The 16608-nt window shown below is 33.0% G+C and overlaps 3 protein-coding genes and 1 non-coding gene across 37 annotated transcripts in view; 3 read left to right on the top strand and 1 right to left on the bottom strand.

Annotated features, from left to right (window-relative positions):
* Window positions 1–1137: 1137 nt before the first annotated feature.
* On the top strand, window positions 1138–3835 carry LOC111295736 (mitochondrial outer membrane protein porin 2-like). Of its 2 annotated transcripts, none has more exons than XM_089745453.1 (6): window positions 1138–1547; window positions 1940–2007; window positions 2124–2234; window positions 2329–2418; window positions 2517–2882; window positions 3020–3156. In XM_089745453.1, the coding sequence occupies exons 1-5, from the start codon at window positions 1451–1453 to the stop codon at window positions 2877–2879; spliced, it is 729 nt and encodes a 242-aa protein (XP_089601579.1). In that variant the 5' UTR covers window positions 1138–1450; the 3' UTR covers window positions 2880–2882; window positions 3020–3156. The 2 variants fall into 2 exon arrangements, with proteins under 2 accessions (XP_089601579.1, XP_022745150.1); XM_022889415.2 differs by having other exon boundaries at window positions 1144–1547; window positions 2517–2731; window positions 3020–3835.
* Window positions 3836–7479: 3644 nt separating this feature from the next.
* Window positions 7480–11211, top strand: LOC111295746 (ADP-ribosylation factor-like protein 8a). The gene is made up of 6 exons (XM_022889444.2): window positions 7480–7649; window positions 8957–9038; window positions 9146–9178; window positions 9306–9427; window positions 10446–10607; window positions 10804–11211. Exons 1-6 carry the CDS (start codon window positions 7612–7614, stop codon window positions 10919–10921), a joined length of 555 nt encoding a protein of 184 aa, XP_022745179.1. The 5' UTR covers window positions 7480–7611; the 3' UTR covers window positions 10922–11211.
* A 681-nt stretch (window positions 11212–11892) lies between these two features.
* LOC111295739 (LIM domain-containing protein WLIM1-like) overlaps window positions 11893–16608 on the top strand; it is a 9621-nt gene continuing 4905 nt past the window's right edge. For 2 of the 33 annotated variants that reach the window (XM_089745451.1, XM_089745450.1), the window contains exons 1-5: window positions 11893–12319; window positions 13354–14268; window positions 15041–15149; window positions 15580–15892; window positions 15981–16019. The gene's annotated coding sequence lies outside the window, so the exon portion shown is untranslated. Of the gene's footprint in view, window positions 12320–12988; window positions 13219–13353; window positions 14276–15040; window positions 15150–15579; window positions 16020–16608 lie in introns of all 33 variants that reach the window. The other 31 variants (XM_022889429.2, XM_089745420.1, XM_089745447.1 and 28 more) reach the window with 28 other exon arrangements.
* Window positions 12761–12832, bottom strand: TRNAP-UGG (transfer RNA proline (anticodon UGG)). The gene has a single exon. It is a non-coding gene; the product is annotated as a tRNA-Pro (tRNA).

Genomic DNA, 16608 nt, shown 5'->3' with positions numbered 1-16608 from the left:
CCCTAAGCTTAAAATATTTAGTTTTCGTTCTCAGCATTGAGTCCACTGCACTTCGACAACTCTTCTCTACTTCACCTCAAATTCCATCAGCAACAGCAAAGCAATCATCCTTTCTACCCTGCATATAAAAGCATCATCAAACAAAAGTTACAAGATAAGAATCAAGAGATGACCAATATTTTCCCATTAATTCAATAAATCATTTACGATAATCACATCTCCTTTCTCTCATTCTTTCCTTTTTAATCTTCATCAGTTGCTTTCTTTTTCATTTTTTACTTGATATTATCACCCAAAATTTTCTTCATCATATCGCCAAGTTGTTTTTATATTTTGGTAATTAATGTGGCAAACTACAATAGATTTTTTTTAAACCCAATGATTAAATTACATTTTGACCTTCTCAAGCAACTCTTCTTTTAAATGTGTTTTAGGTTGCTTTGGACGGTATAAAATGCTGATTATTAAAGAGGTATATGAAAAAGAAACGAAAATTTTGGGTGATAATACTAAGTAAAAAGTGGAAAAGAAAACAAGAGATGGAAGATTCAAATGGAGGGAATGAGAGAAAGGTGTTTATGGTAAATGAATTATATAATTAATAAGAAAACATCGATCATCTCTTAACCATTAGATTCAATAAAGATCAAAGACCAAAAATGAGTGTAAAATTAAATAATTTTACATTAATATAAGTAAATCCCTTTGAAGAAATATATATAAGGCAATCTTTTATTTTTTTTATGCATATTTCTTTTTGAAATTTATAATTTATCGTGTGAATTACTCTTGAATTATGCAATGTTACTATTATTAAGTACATATATTAAATATATTCAAATTTTAATTTTAATTCAATTTTTACCAACCTCAAAATTAATACATATATATATATATATATATATATTATATGAGACATGCCCGTGTCATATGATAGATACTACTTGAGATTTTTCATCTGATTCACCCTTTACGTGTACTTGTTTGAACAGATACCATAATCATTGATTACATGTACTGTATTTGTTTAAGGTAACGTGCTTGTTTTCAGTACTAACTTTTTTGTACCATGCCAAGTGCAGATTCATATACAGATAACATCCATTTACAACCAAACCAAAGAAAAGACTGTGTTAGTCCATGAAGATGAGATGAGATGAGAGGTTTCAGGTCAGAATTAGAAGTAAAGCAACAACTATGTGACACGATATTTCTTACCATGTGCCACGCGTTGATGCATCGTTGACCTATATAAAATGAGTAAACCAATGGATTTCTTAGTCCACGAGTCAAGTAAGCGCACTCTTAAAAGAAAGCCATTGCATAAAAGAAATAAAGATTTGAAGAGGCAGAACGATTTTCTGTTCTGCAAGCTGAAAGAATAGGAAAAGCTGGTTTATTTATTGCACTAATCTTGGAAAAATTGAGAGTTTTCAAGGGGCCTGCAGGCATGGGCAGTGGCCACCAGAAGAGAAAGAAAAGGAGCAAACGACACAAGCAAGAACCAGGACCAAGACTTTTCTCTGACTTTGGAAGAATTGCCAATGGTATGTTTCACTTTTATTCTAGAGATTGCTCTTGTTTGGAAATCTTGTGTTTCTGTTTTCTGATGACACACAAAATAGCAACGACAAGGATACACGAATTGCAGCAAAGTAAGACAAGAACACACCTGAAATTCAGAGCTACCCTGAAGTTTTTAAGGTGTTCTTTTATTTTTAAAACCATTTCTTTTGTTTTATAGAAAGAGTTTCCAATTCCTTATGTACAGGTTCCAAATTCGAATTTGTGTTGCAAACTGGTTAAAATAGGGAAGATTTATGTGTTTTTTTTAATTACATGTCCTGATCAAAGGGCAGCCATCCATTGCCTGTTGGAAGACTTCTGTTTGAATCTTCATTCAAATCCTGATGCATTCTTGGTATTATTGAACTTCTAGATTTGCTTACAAAGGGCTACAGCCAGGATCAGATACTTAGCATCTCCACCCACAGTTGTAATGGAGTGGTATGTTGAACTTCTCTCTATTTGATATTTTAATCCATGCTTGCATTGTGTTTTTATTTTAGACAGTTCCTTGTAAAACCATTGAAAGAAACTATCTTCTACACCACCATTTCCAGATTTTAACTTCGGGGGCATTGAAACATGGAAGACAATCATCCACACACATTGGAGCAAGATATAAATACAGGAATGCTGCAATAGATGTAAATATAGATACAAAATCAAGTGTGCGTCTTTGTCTTAATTTGCTGCTTCTGAATTCCAGATTTTGTAAACTGATCTCAACTCTTAAGCATCTGGTTTTTACTTCCGTAATGACAGATTTCAACAACACTCACTCTTGGGGGAGAGTTTTTGCCATCCACAAATATCAAAGCTTCAGTGAGATTTCCTGATTACAATTCTAGCAAGGTAAGGCTCACATAATTGTGATTACCAGTTGCTGAATATTTCGGGTCATTCAATGAGATTTTGACAGCAAAATTGTGTTGTTTTCATTTTTGTTTCAGCTCAACCTCAAATTCCAGCATTTCTTTAGAAATGCAACCTTATCTGTCTCTGTTGACCTAAACCAATCCCCTGATGTTATGCTTTCAGCAACTATTGGTACTTCAAGCATTGCATTTGGCATGGAGTCAAAGTACAAGACTGCTTCTCGCAGTTTTACCCAACATGATGCTGGCATTTCAGTTACTAAGCCTAGTTGCAACGCTTCAATCATTCTGTATGTGGCTATAGTTGAAATTGCAAACAACATGAAGAAATCCTCATTATTAATTATCATAATGTCACAAGAGCTAGGAATAAATTTCTGCAATTACCCAACTGCAATTTTCAAATATCAAACTCCATGCTCCCATTCTGACGCTTAACAGGTTAACAACTGACAATAAATTATTCTAATTAAAGATAAATGATAAATGAAATACCTTTTGCTGACATAACATTGCTAAATTGGCCTTCCTGTTATTCTGGAAACTTCAATGCTTGATTCTTGATTTGTAAATTTCAGGGCTGAAAGGGGTGACCTTCTAAGACTGGCATATGCGCATCATTTTGGCCACTCAAGGAAGATTTCTGCAGTGGCAGAGGTCACTAGGAGGTTGTCCGAAAACAAAAATTCCCATGCAGTTGGAATATCATGCATTCTGGATAATCTAACAACAGTAAAGGCAACACTTAACAATCGGGGTAAGCTGCAGGCTCTCCTGCTCCATAAAATCAAACCCAACTCGCGCTTGAACATTTCAGGTGAATTTAACACTAAAGCTCTAGACAAGATCCCCAGAATAGGATTGGCTCTTACTCTCATGCTCTGATAGCTCTCTCAACAGCAACAAATTTGAGAGGATGCAAGGCTATCCTTCTCTGAAATGGGAAAAGCTTATGCGCATTATTATGATCATGTTGTACTGCTGCTTATACATAATAATGCACATAATACAATCTATTCATGAAACTACGTACTTTAATCAAATTAATTGAAACTAAGCACAATTTGTTAATCACAATATGGCAGTTCGGGTATTTCAAGCAGAAGGAACATAAAGAATACTTTCAAAGCATGGACAGGTTTTTTTTTTTAAAGGAGCATTCTAACTGCTGATTGAACTCTACGAGGCACTGTCTTAGTCTTAACTAATGGCCTAATCCCATCCAATTGGCTGACCTGCATTTTTTTTTTTAAACCAATGAAAAAAATTCAAAAAGAAAGGTATTTTGGAATACCTCTTTTTTCGCTTTGCTTCATTCTCTTCCTTTCTCTTCTCTCTTACCAGCCCTCGAACCAAGGACATGAGGCTTGGGTACTCTGACCTAAGCACCCCAAGCCAACAAGCCGAAACAAGGGCTGGTGCACACTAAGGCTTCCTTAATTTAATATCCCATTATCTTTTCTGTTATTCCACTATGCGCATTTGCGACTAGGGATAACAAAAATTTGTATCGGACAGGGTTCACGGACTGGGTCTTGGACAGATTTTTTCAATATTGGTTCTGTCCGGTCCAGTTTGAGGGACAAGCACAAATTAACATGCGCTAATTATCTTAAGTGGTAACTAGGAGTTCTATTTTTCATTAGCAATGTTGAAGAAGCAGAGTATCAGAGGGGATGCTGATTGCTGATACCTGATAGTAGAGGACGGTCCCAAGTTGCAGTCTTTCATGGAGATTAAGAGGTAAAAATCTACCATCCCGTGACGAACTCCTCAAGTATACTATCCATTTTAAGGAAACAACAGAAACAGAAAATTACAACCGTCTTTCTTCAAATTGATGCTTGATTTATTGTTACAAGGTCCTCTTGCCCGGCCCTGGCAATAAATCCCATGTTGTTTTCCAAGATCTGTTACAAAGGTTTTCTATAATGGAATGCAAAGCAATCTTCTAACTTGGTTTTAGAAAGTTTGAAAATTTTCAAATACAATATCTTCCCCACTAATGTACTAGCAAAATTTGCACATTCACTCGTGCAAAGCAACGAAGAATCTTACTTGTAAATTGAAGGCCATGGCGTATAAATATGCAGATGATTTTAATGATAAAAAAAAAAATCTATATATCTACGAGGAAGCGAGTCAGAGGTTGAAAATCAAAGAGCAGTAGGCAGCTGAAGAAGCCTTTCATTCAACTTCTCATAGCTATAAAACATGACACGGCGGCCACAACAAGCGTGATTGCGAAAGAACTCGCGTCATCGAAAATGGCAGCAAAGCGCATCTCCTGCAAATCCCAAAGAGTGGAAACCATGAAACGTACCCCATCAATAATCAGAAACAGGATAGCCATTCCCCTGCCACCAATACCAAATGCCCTTCCTTCACTTCACATCAAAAATATTGTATGATCTTTAGATGGGAGGGAAAAAATGACAGCTAGAACATCACTTTTTCTTGTGAATTTAATTAATGTAGAAGATTGGGGTAGTGGCCTGTTATATATGGGCTCAGTAGAATCAGCAATATTCATGCTTTACTGTTACCACACCTTGGATTTTTTTTTTATTTAAAGATGCAAAAAAATAAAAATAAAATTGCAACGTTAAAATTTAATTTTACATTATTTGATGAAACTTCTTAAAAAATGATTGTATAAATTAACTGAATTAAAAATTTAGTGTAAATTGATTTTTGACAAATAGTGAAACAGAGGAGTGGAAATTCAGTGTTAAAAAGGCAGCCATGAGTTTGCCCATTTTTGTAAATCCCATGCTGCTGCTTCCAGGATGCTTCCTTTTGATTCGTTTCGGGTACCGTACGGTGGTTCTCCTATATATTTTATTTTGTAACGTGGCTTTCCAAGAGCTGCAAATGTCTTGTGCTTGATTCTTTGTCGGATTGTCACTTTGGTTTTACAAAAACATGTTCTGTGGTTTCAGAAATGAGATAGATCAGAAACTTTATCACAAATTCCAAAATTTTTCTTATTTTTTTCCCAAATGTTGTAATCACAAGACTTGTTCTGATTTGATTTGTTAATTTCTACTGCAAACATTTTTTTAGCTTTTAATTGAAACTCCCAGTTGGCCAAACCTTTTGATAGTTTTTTTTTTTTTTTTTCTTATTTTCTTTATGAACTTTGTCCAAATGCTCTTCAACTTTAATCCAAAACTCCACAGACCAAACCGACCGGAAATTAAAATGTAAAAGAATAACTCCACACCATTTGGGTGAGAGAAGAATTCAACTCAAAGTAAGCAAGGAAAAAATTCTTCTACTTCTTTTGTTAATACTATTAATTATCACTCTACCCTTAACTTATACACTAACTTTCTTTTATTTTATCGACTATCTTTTAAGATCAATTAGTATATTATTGGAGACAAAATTTACATGAAGTATTATAAATAAAGTTTGCAAAGTTTTTTTAATAGAAACGAGTAAATAAAAACTCTAATAAAAAATTTAAACCGATAGATTAATAGAGTTTAATGTAAAAATTAATAATATATAAAAAAATTATTTATAAGTCAAATTTAATAGATATTTATTAAACGTTAAAATTTTTATCAATATTTTTATTAAAAATATCTATTTAATAAATATATCAAAATTTATTAAATTCTTTGTTTAAAATTTACACATTTGACTTATAGTGATAGTAATGGGTCAGGTCGGGATGGATTTTTGTTTGTCCCGAATCCGATTCAACTTTAAACATATAAAACTCGTACCTGTACCTGACTCGATAATTTTTTTTTAAATACTCGAACACGATTCGATCCGACAAAAAATTAATAAAATATTATTTTAAATATAAATATAAAATTAAATATATATAAAAATATATAAAATTAAATATAAATTTTAAAAAATAATTTTTTTATATATATAGGGTCGGATTTGCCTAAAACCCAACCCCGACCCGAACCCGAAAAATTTTTTTTACCTTACCCAACTCAAGACCCAATTTTCAAAAAAAAAAAACCAATAATAAAAGGTAGGGTCAGGTCGAAACCCGTCGGTTTCGGATATTTTTGATTTTTCTATTGACTTATATTATAAGATTTTTAAATTTTTCAAAATTTCAATTTATTGATTTTGATTTTAATTTTAATTTATTCATTTCTCATAAATAATTTTATAAATTTTATTTATAAAACTTCATATAAATTTTTTTTATCATTGGAGTTGACACTTGTAAGTTACGAATTCAAAAGAATTTATACACTTAATATTTTTTTAAACAAATAAATAATAAGGTAAAAGATTTAAGGATAAATTAACAATTAAAAAAATTTTGTTTCATTTTAATTTCAAAAATAAAAATCAATAAATAAAATTCACTTTTAAAATTATCTCCAAAATAAATTCAAACCAAACTTAAAATTGCTCTTACTCATATTAATTTGAATTATATATAAAAACCTTTTAATTGAAAGAAATGAAGCAAAAGAGAGTATTTAAACTAAAAGGGCACTAGTATTTAACGGCAAAGAAGCTTAAATTAAACAAATTTTATTGTCCCAATTTTTTATTTAAATTCATGTTTTAGTCAAAATGTTTTTTTTAAATTTAATTTAGTTGAAATTGGATATGGACAGTTATTCATGATATTATTTATTTAATTTATAGAGATTATTTATATTATTTTATAAAATTAAAGAATGAAAATGAAATTAATATTATTCAACCAAATCCGATCTACACACATGCTAACCGACAACCGGGAGATTGCAACGAAAGAGCTGGACTTTTGCCTCGTACAGACAAATCACAAAAGCATAGGTGCAACTGTAACGACGTCGTTGAAACCACTTCCCAAAAGTGCTTTTGTTTTCATCTCAAAACGCATCATCCAATCCCTTTATCGACCGTGATGCCACGCACCACTTAAATATCGCCAAATATACAATAACATCACAATTGGCTTAAACACTCTCTTCGGAGCGTGAAAACCATCTGGGAACATTCTTTGTCAGCATTTCATGATTATTTTTTTTTTAAAAAGGTAATAATTACATATTTTCTTGATTTAAATGGGGAGGGAATTCAATCATTGAAAAGAAGCGAATCTAAGGCTTTCCAATTTCTATTTATTTTCCGACGGATCTTTCCAGTTCAAAATCGAAACCCTAATTTCTTGAAATTTTCTGATACGAAAAAAATGGGATTGTGGGAAACTTTTCTCAATTGGCTTCGAAGGTAAGTTGTCTTCCCTGTTTGGTTACTGAGAAAATAAAAGTAAAGAATTGAAGAAAGATTTAAATTTTGAATTTTTTCATTTTAAAGTTGTAATCGAACCGAGACTAATGTTTTACGAGAGAGAAAAAAAGAGATTCTTTATATTCAGTTTGCACTTAATTTGTTCCTTTTTCTTTCTTGGAAAGCTTTCTTTGAATCTTTCTTCTTCTTCTTCTTCTTTTTTTTTTTATTGTAACCTTCTTGAAACTAGGAAAAAGACATTTCCTTTCCAATTTATTTTATTACTGAATTTCACGTTTCAGTTTTAAATTTTATTAATTTGATAATTGAAAGTTGGATCAAGTATATAAATTGTTGGATTCACTGCCTTGTGGTTGTGGAGATTCTTTGTTTTCGTTGTTGATTGGATTTTCTTCCATTTGATAGGGCTATGTTTGGCTGCTAAGAACATGCATATATATATATATATATATAATTGCCAGTTCAGAAATTTGTAAAATTAAAACATGCAATTTTGATAGTTGTCATTGAAGACCAGATATGAAGTGATTGTTTTGGTTGTAATTGGTTGATGGGTAGTTAGGTTAAGTCTAAACATGGCTACCTAGATAGTTCATAGATTGTTTGTTAATCACTCTGTCGAAGTGCCTCATTTTGGTAACTTTTAAAATATAATAATTGTGTTATTTTGGAGAAGTACTTGAGATAAGGATGGCTTGTTAAACTGGGATCATCTAGATGGTGACCATTTTGTTATGATAACAATGGTGTTAATGAGGGAAGTACTGATGTGGACCATGCTCAATTGGGAGAATTAGATAAGTGACAGGGTTTTTGTGGATTAATTCTTGATTGAGGTCTAGCTGGTTTTTTGCAGTATATGTTTTTCCTCAATGATAATGAACTACAACAGCATATTTCAGTGCCTTCCTATTCTCTGTTGTCTTCTCAAGTCCAAATTAGCAAGCTGCCAAAGAGCAGTATCTATCATGAGTTACTCAAACAAGAAGGGATAACTACCTAGGGTGACAAAGGAAAGGATTTAGTTGCTGCTGGTGGTTCTGGCAGGATGGTTTTTTTTTTTGGGGGGGGGTTGTGTGATTGGGTCAGAAAACCCAAAATCTATCTTGTTTCCTCTGGCCATTTTCTTCTTTTCATGTCTTTTTATTTGTATTCAGGGAATGTCTTGCAAATTTAGAGGAGCTCTTTATGCATGTTTGTGATTGACCTTTTTTGTACATATTAATCCCTCTATTTGGATTAAATTTCCTGCATAGTCATTCTTATTTTCTTTCTCCTCCTTGTAGTCTCTTTTTCAAGCAAGAAATGGAGTTATCTTTAATAGGCCTCCAGAATGCTGGAAAAACATCCCTAGTTAATGTCATTGCAGTAAGTGTTCGTTATGTGAGAGTTACAATATTGTTTCATTTGTTTTGTCCTATCTCTTTTAGCTTGGTCCTGACAGTTAGACTTCTTTTTCTGTATCTTATTTCAAGACTGGTGGATATAGTGAAGACATGATACCAACGGTAAGTCATACAGCAAAGACCGGATGCCAACAATAATTCTTGAGAATTTGTCATTTACATGCAGCAAGCTTTTTTTTTGGGTGGTTTTTGTCCCTTATAATTCTCATGACATTTCTTCTGTTTACAGGTAGGATTTAATATGAGGAAGGTAACCAAAGGAAATGTCACAATAAAGTTGTGGGATCTTGGGGGTCAACCAAGGTTTCGGAGTATGTGGGAGAGATACTGCCGCGCTGTTTCAGCCATTGTGTATGACATTCATACTTTTCTGCTACTATATTTCTCATTGTAGGATGACCTCGTAACACGTTCATCGTTTATTGTTTCTATGAGATGTGTCTTTATTTACAAAATGTTGTTTTCCTGTATCAAAATTATCATTGTTGTGAGAATACTGGTTAGAATTCAAAGGATGTTTTGGTCTTCTATGGATAGTTTTCTACTGGAAATTGCTAGAAAATAGTGCCCTTTTTGAATTTACATTTTTTCACATCCCAATTTGGCTATCTGTATTTGAATTAAGATAAAAAGCACTCTCTGAGTGTCTCTAGACAATTTCCTCTTTCCATCGTATTGCTGGTCTTGAAATAAGTTTGTTTTCTTATACCTCCTCTTCTTTATCCATTATGCTGCCATCTGCATTTGTGGTCATTCAAGTTCCTTTTCTTTACTAGTTAGGAACCAACCACCCCATACCCTCTTGAGTGATCTATGAGGACATATGTTATATCATCTGGTTAACTATGTTAAACTAACAGTATGAGCAAATTGTAAGGTAAAAGAGGGAAAGTTGAAAAACCGCAGTCATGTATGTGCTACAGTTGTAAATATATGAACATATCTGAATATCTAATTGAGGGCAATAAGAAGTTAGGTAAGGATCTCTAGAAGTTCTTGTTCATGAGTGAGCTTATATCTAGCATGCCCTAAACACAGAGTTGTGGATATGATTTTGATCTTAACTTTCCATAGATTTTACAAATGGCATCCCCGCTATGCCACCACCCCGATCCCACCTGTGGTTTTAATTTTCTTTCATTGTTCATCTACTGATTGTCTTAATTTCTACAGACAAATTTAAAGTAGCTTTTTGCTTTATGAGACTTCCAAATAAGTCATGTACGTAGTATATACATAAATATATGCTATCTGCCAGGTAGAAAATGCATGTCTTGTTGCCCTTTTCTTGTAGGTGATTTTTCACCAGCATGTTGTCTTACATATCGACGGTCAACTTGTTCTTACTTCGATTTTCTTTAATCTACAGCTATGTTGTGGATGCTGCCGATCATGATAACTTATCTGTCTCAAGAAGAGAACTCCATGACCTGTTAAGTAAATCCTCACTGAATAGTATTCCCCTGCTGGTACTCGGAAACAAGATAGACAAACCAGAAGCCTTGTCTAAGGAGGATTTGACAGAGCAAATGTAAGTGGAGAGTTAAAAGTAAATCTTTGTGCTTAAGGAAGCAGTAGCCTAACATAACCGACTGTTGTTGGTCGTCAAAGAATTGTTGGCACAAACTGTTTTTTCTCTGTAAATCTCGATGCAACCACATTTATGTTATTTGGTTACTGCATACATGGTGATTTTTCATTTATGTTTCTGGTGCTGGACTGTGCAGGGGGCTCAAGTCTATTACAGATAGAGAAGTTTGTTGCTTTATGATTTCATGCAAGAACTCTACCAACATTGATACGGTGATTGATTGGCTTGTGAAGCATTCAAAATCAAAGAATTGATGTGTCAAAGTTCTTGTACCGTTTCAGCTTGTGATTATAATCAGTTACCGTTGCTTCTTCGTCCAGGTTGGTCAATATGACTTTGCTGTCTGTCTGTCTAACAGGGTTTGTCCATGTCTGACACCATAGTCTTAATTTTCCAACTTGGCTTTAATCATAAGTATTGTTTGGTGGGTGAGTCGGGCATAAATTTGTTGATCCTTTTTAATGTACAGACATTGCGTTGTAAACATGGTAAACCTGTTGTGGTTTTGAATCAAATAAAGTGTTTTGATGCATTTTCAGTTCCATTCGTTGACAGTCAAATATTTTGTAAACAAAAAAACAATAAAAAAGAGTGTTGTGGTATTTTATTAATCTAACTATAATCCAAGAACAATGTTAAAAGAAAGAAACATAAATTTGCAATGAAATATTTGAAAATCATATAATTTAATTTCATATGTTATAAAAGAGTAGAGTAATTCTTTCTACCCATATTTTCAATATTTATAAGCCTTTTAAACCTAAATCTAATTTCACTTGATCTGAATTTCAAAATGATTCGAATTTTTATCTAAAATAATCTTACTTATGTTATTAAATTCAAGTTCAACTGGAAACCTATTCATTTGCATTAAGAGAAAATTTACAAATAATTGAACTCAAATTTAATCAGAACTGTTCATTTACAGTAAGAGAACATATATAAAAAAATATTTTTTTTTATTTTTATTTTTTTCGTCTTTCAATTTTTAGTTTTGTGATTAAAAACGTTCGAGAAAATATTAAAAGCCTGATTCAAAATTAGATTTTTTTTTTATTTGTATTAGGGTTTTGTTGTCTTGATGTAACCAATATATATATATATATATATATATTAATTTTTTATAAAATTATGTATAAAAGAAATATAATTAGATAATTTTAACAAAAAAATCTAATTAAATCTATGTATAATAGATTCAGATTCTAAAAATTTTTTAACGCCACCAACCCAAAGTACTATTGTTTTAAAAAATTATGAAGGCAAAACGGCAGCATTATTAAGTTTGACTGTCAAAAGGAATATTTGTCACTTGTGTAAGTATTAAACCCTTTCTTAGCCGAAACAGGAACCGGTCTTCTATGGGGGGACTCCATTTTGACTATAGTCTTCACTCTTCACAAAGCCCTTTCATTGTCCATCCGGCTCCGGCGAGAAGCCATGGACAAAAACAAAGAGAAAGAACTCGAATACAAATTCCATATATTCTGTTTCTTTTTATGTTCTTCTGTTTTCCAATCATCCAAACGGACCGCCAACTCTTCAGAAACTAACCACTAATCGCATATGTAAGTTGCTGCTATGAAGCTTGACGAGTTCCCGAGTTATTATCTGTATGCAGTTTACTAATTTGTGGTGATTTTTTATCTACAGTAAGTAAAAGTCTCGCCTTATTATTTTTCAATTTCAAATTTTTTTAATGTATGTTTAGCTTTTTTACAAAAATTCTCTGATTTTTTTGAACCTGTTGGAATCTAGGGTTAGGTCAACTTTTATAATTTATATATTTTGATAGAAAAAGAGTTAATTTTTTTCACTCCATTTTGACATATTTTTTTTTCTGATGATGATGAGATCGCTTGTATGAAATTAGGTTAACATGTATGCATTTCAAAAATAGCAGAAGCTTAATTTTCTTATATTATTATTATTATTATTTTACTCATTTGCGTGGAATGTTATCAGAAAACAAATTAATTTGAACTTCCTTAAGTATTATATTATTATACGCTTAATTAAAGTTGACTTGAGGCTGGATTCTGATGATCAATTATTTCAAGTTGTAAAATTTGAAAAAGATAAAAAAAGGGTTGGGGGCATTCCGAGAATCGAACTCGGGACCTCTCGCACCCAAAGCGAGAATCATACCACTAGACCAAATGCCCAATTTTTCCTGTTTAACAGAATTTGTGTTTACTTATTAGATCTTGCTAAATTTTGATGACTATTTAGCAAGTTGTTCTGCTGTTAGAATACTGCCTTGGTACTTAAATGACTGATTTAAAGATGAGCTTATTGGACTATTAAGCTGTTGTTGACAGATCATTAAATGTTGGGTCCTAACAACCTTTTGTGTGTGGGACTCAGGCAAACCGAATGCCAAAGTCTTTTATTGATGAAAGAGGTAGAAGTGCTATCTACTTTGGCTGCTAAAGCCATTTGGTAATTCTAGGAGGGATTCTAAATGATCCCACCTGTGACTAGGTTTTGTGCCTTTGCAGTGCTTTGCCGCTCCTTTTAGTGCAGTCATTGCACAGAAAAAGAACATGAGGTTTTGTGTTGATTAAAAACCAGACATTTGGCTTTCTCATTTCCTAGTTTTTCTTGTCATAAACATTTTGTTCATTAAGATTTTAAGTCTGCTTCTCAAATGTAGGCATGCTTATGTGATTCCCTTTTTTGGCAGGGTTAAGGCAGATTTCTTTTATCTGAAGACTTTGAGATTACAAGTATGAAGAATAGCATGCCCACGTTTAAAATATTACACATAGATTAGTTGGTTATTTTTTTTATTTATTTATTTTTGCATCTCTTTTTTTTTTTTTTTTAAATCTTGTCGGAGAAAAATAATTCTTTGAAAGATGACTTCAGGCTGCATTCCTTTTGGCTAATGTTTCAAATGGTAATACATGATACTAAAAACAAGGGGCTAGGCTGAGAATCAAAGTTAGGACCTCTCGCACCCAAAGCGGGAATCATACCACTAGACCAAATGCCCATTTTTGTTGTCTATAAAGTTTTGTTATTAATACTATATATAGGCAGTAAATTGTCAAGAAATGGTGCATACCTTTCTTTATTTATTGATTGGAAGTAGATTGTTTGTGAACATTTTTTCTCTTGGAATTCATATAAAGTGCTTCAGAATTGTTCATATATGAGCATACAGGACAACTATCAGTTATGCAGGAATTGTTCAAAAAGTGACATGTCCTAGTAACCTTTTCTCTGCAAGGCTCTGAAGGATGAATACTAAACTCTTCCATTGGCACAAGGGATTATAACTACTTTAGCTGTAAAGTCATTCTGTAGTTGTATTAAGCTAGGTTTGGATCCTGTTTTGACCTTTGATTCAAGGCATATTGTTGCAAGAGGAGAGGTTAAATGGAGGAAGAGGCCCATGACAAGGAGCCTAGCCTGGTGATTTATCAGAATGATAAATAGACATTCTTCTCACTCACACGAAGAAAACGGCACATTCTTTTCCATAGGCCTTTTCTTTTTCTTTTTGGCTAAATTGGTTGTTGTTGATTAACTGTTTTTTTCCTTTGTTTTCACAGGGTAGAGGCAGATATCCACCTTCTAATGACCGTGATTCTAGGTATGAGGTTAGCTTTTCCACACGCAAAGATAGTATATACAGCCTAATTTATTCATTTATTTTGCTATTCATTTCTGAAGACTTCTTAGAAAACAGATCAATCTAAAGTTGACTTCAGAATAGTTTCCTCTAATAACCAAAAGGAAAAAGCAAGGCAATGGGGCATTCCGAGAATCGAACTCAAGACCTCTTGCACCTAAAACAAGAATCATACCACTATACCAAATGCCCATCTTTGATGTTTAACATGATCTGTTTTTAGTTATTAGCTCATTTCTTCAAGATCCTGCTAAATTTTCATGTCTAGCTGCTCACTTGTTAGCAAGTTATTCTGCTGCTAGAATACTACCTTAGTACTTAATGAATGGTTTAACGATGTGCTTATTGGGCGCATAGGCAATTATTGACTGATCATTAAATGTTGTGTCGTAATAACCTTTTGTTTGTGGGCTCTGCAAGCAGGATACCAAAGTCTTTTATTGATGCAATAGGTCTGCTATCTATTTTAGCTGCTAAAGCCATTTGGTAATTCTAGTTAGGATCCTGAAACGAATCCCACCTTGAATAGGTTTTGTGCCTTTGTAGTATTTCGCCACTGTTTAGTACAGTCATTACACAAAAATGAATAAAGGTTGTGTTGATAACAAATCTGGACATATGGCATTCTCATTCACTAGTTTTTCTTGCCATAAGCATTTTGTTCATTAAGTTTTTAAGTCTGCTCTTCAAATGTTGGTTAACTACATGCTTATGTAATTCCCTCTTTTGGAAGGGTTAAGTCAGATTTGTTTTATCTGAAGACTTTGAGATCACAAGTCTGAAGACTTTGAGATCACAAGTATGAAGAATTGCTTGCCCACATTTAAAAATATTACATAAAGGTTAGTTGCTTATTTATTTATTTATTTATTTTTGCAACACATTTTTGGAAAATCTTATCAGAAAACAATTAATACTTTCAAAGATGACAATACTTTCAAAGATGACTTTGGGCCAGAATCCTCTTGGCTAATGTTTCAAATGGTAATACAAGATAATAAAAAACAAGGGGCTGGGGCATTCCGAGAATCAAACTTGGGACCTCTCGCACCCAAAGCGAGAATCATACCACTAGATCAAATGCCCAATTTTGTTGTCTATGATGTTTTGCTATTATTGTAACATCTATAGGTAGTAAATTTTCAAGAAATGGTGCATGGTTTTCTTTATTTATTGATGAAAACTCTGATCAGAACTAGATTGTTTGTGAGCTTTTCTGCTATTGGAATGAATAGTAAAGTGCTTCAGAACTGTTCATAAATGAGCATGCAGGACAATTAGCGGTTACCCAGGAATTGTTCACAAAATGCAATGTTCTTATAACCTTTTCTTTGCAAGGCTCTAACGGATGAATACTAAAGTCTTCTATTCACAACAAGGGATGCTAACTACTTTAGTAGTTAGCTATAAAGTCATCCGTAACTACGTCGAGCTAGGTTTGAATCCTGTTTCAAACTTTGTTGAAGTCATATTAGTGCAAGAGGCAAGGAGGCTAAATGGAGGAGGAGGCCCTTACCAATGAGTTTAGCCTGGTGATTGGTCAGAATGACGAATAGGCATACTTCTTACACAGTGGAAGAAAAAGGCACATTTCTTTTTCTGTTGGGGCCTGTTTTTCTTTTTGGCTAATTTGGTTGTTGTTGATTAACTGCTTTATTCCTTTATTTTAACAGGGTTAAGGCAGATTTCCATTTTCTAGTGACTGATTTCAGGTGTGAGACTAACTTGCCCACATGCAAAGATAGTAGTATAGTACATAAAGCTTTTGTTTATTTATTTTGCCATTTATTTCTGAGGACTTATTAGAAAACAGATCAATCTAAGTCCATGAAGTTCTGTATTATGCTCTTAAAGTTGACTTCAGAATAGATTCCTCCTATTAAATAGTTTTGGATATAAAATAAAGAACCAAAAAGAAAAAAGCAAGGTATTGGGGCATTCCAAGAATCAAAGTCGGGACCTCTTGCACCCAAAGTGAGAATCATACCACTAGACCAAATGCCCAAAATTTTTTTATATGTATCATCTGGTTTATAATTATTAAATCTTTTTCTCGAAGGACTCCTGTTAATTTTCAATGTACTCATTCCTAGAAGACCAACATTTTCCTAGCTCTCACTTTTGATGTGGCTCAATGTGTCATTGCCCTGCTACAATTGGATATTAATTGCATTAACATCAGATTGCAGCTTTCATCTATATTCTGATGCCAGTTTATATTTATTAATTGAGACTATGGATCCACTAGATGCCGAAACATCTATAGCTTATGAATTTCCCAAATTTTATAATTTCTTTCAA

This window comes from Durio zibethinus, chromosome 16, assembly GCF_047325235.1.
Source record: "Durio zibethinus cultivar Kanyao isolate XHJ-2024 chromosome 16, ASM4732523v1, whole genome shotgun sequence".
Lineage (NCBI taxonomy): Eukaryota > Viridiplantae > Streptophyta > Magnoliopsida > Malvales > Malvaceae > Durio > Durio zibethinus.
Note: the sequence above shows the minus strand (reverse complement) of the source record. Positions and strands in the feature narration are given on the sequence as shown.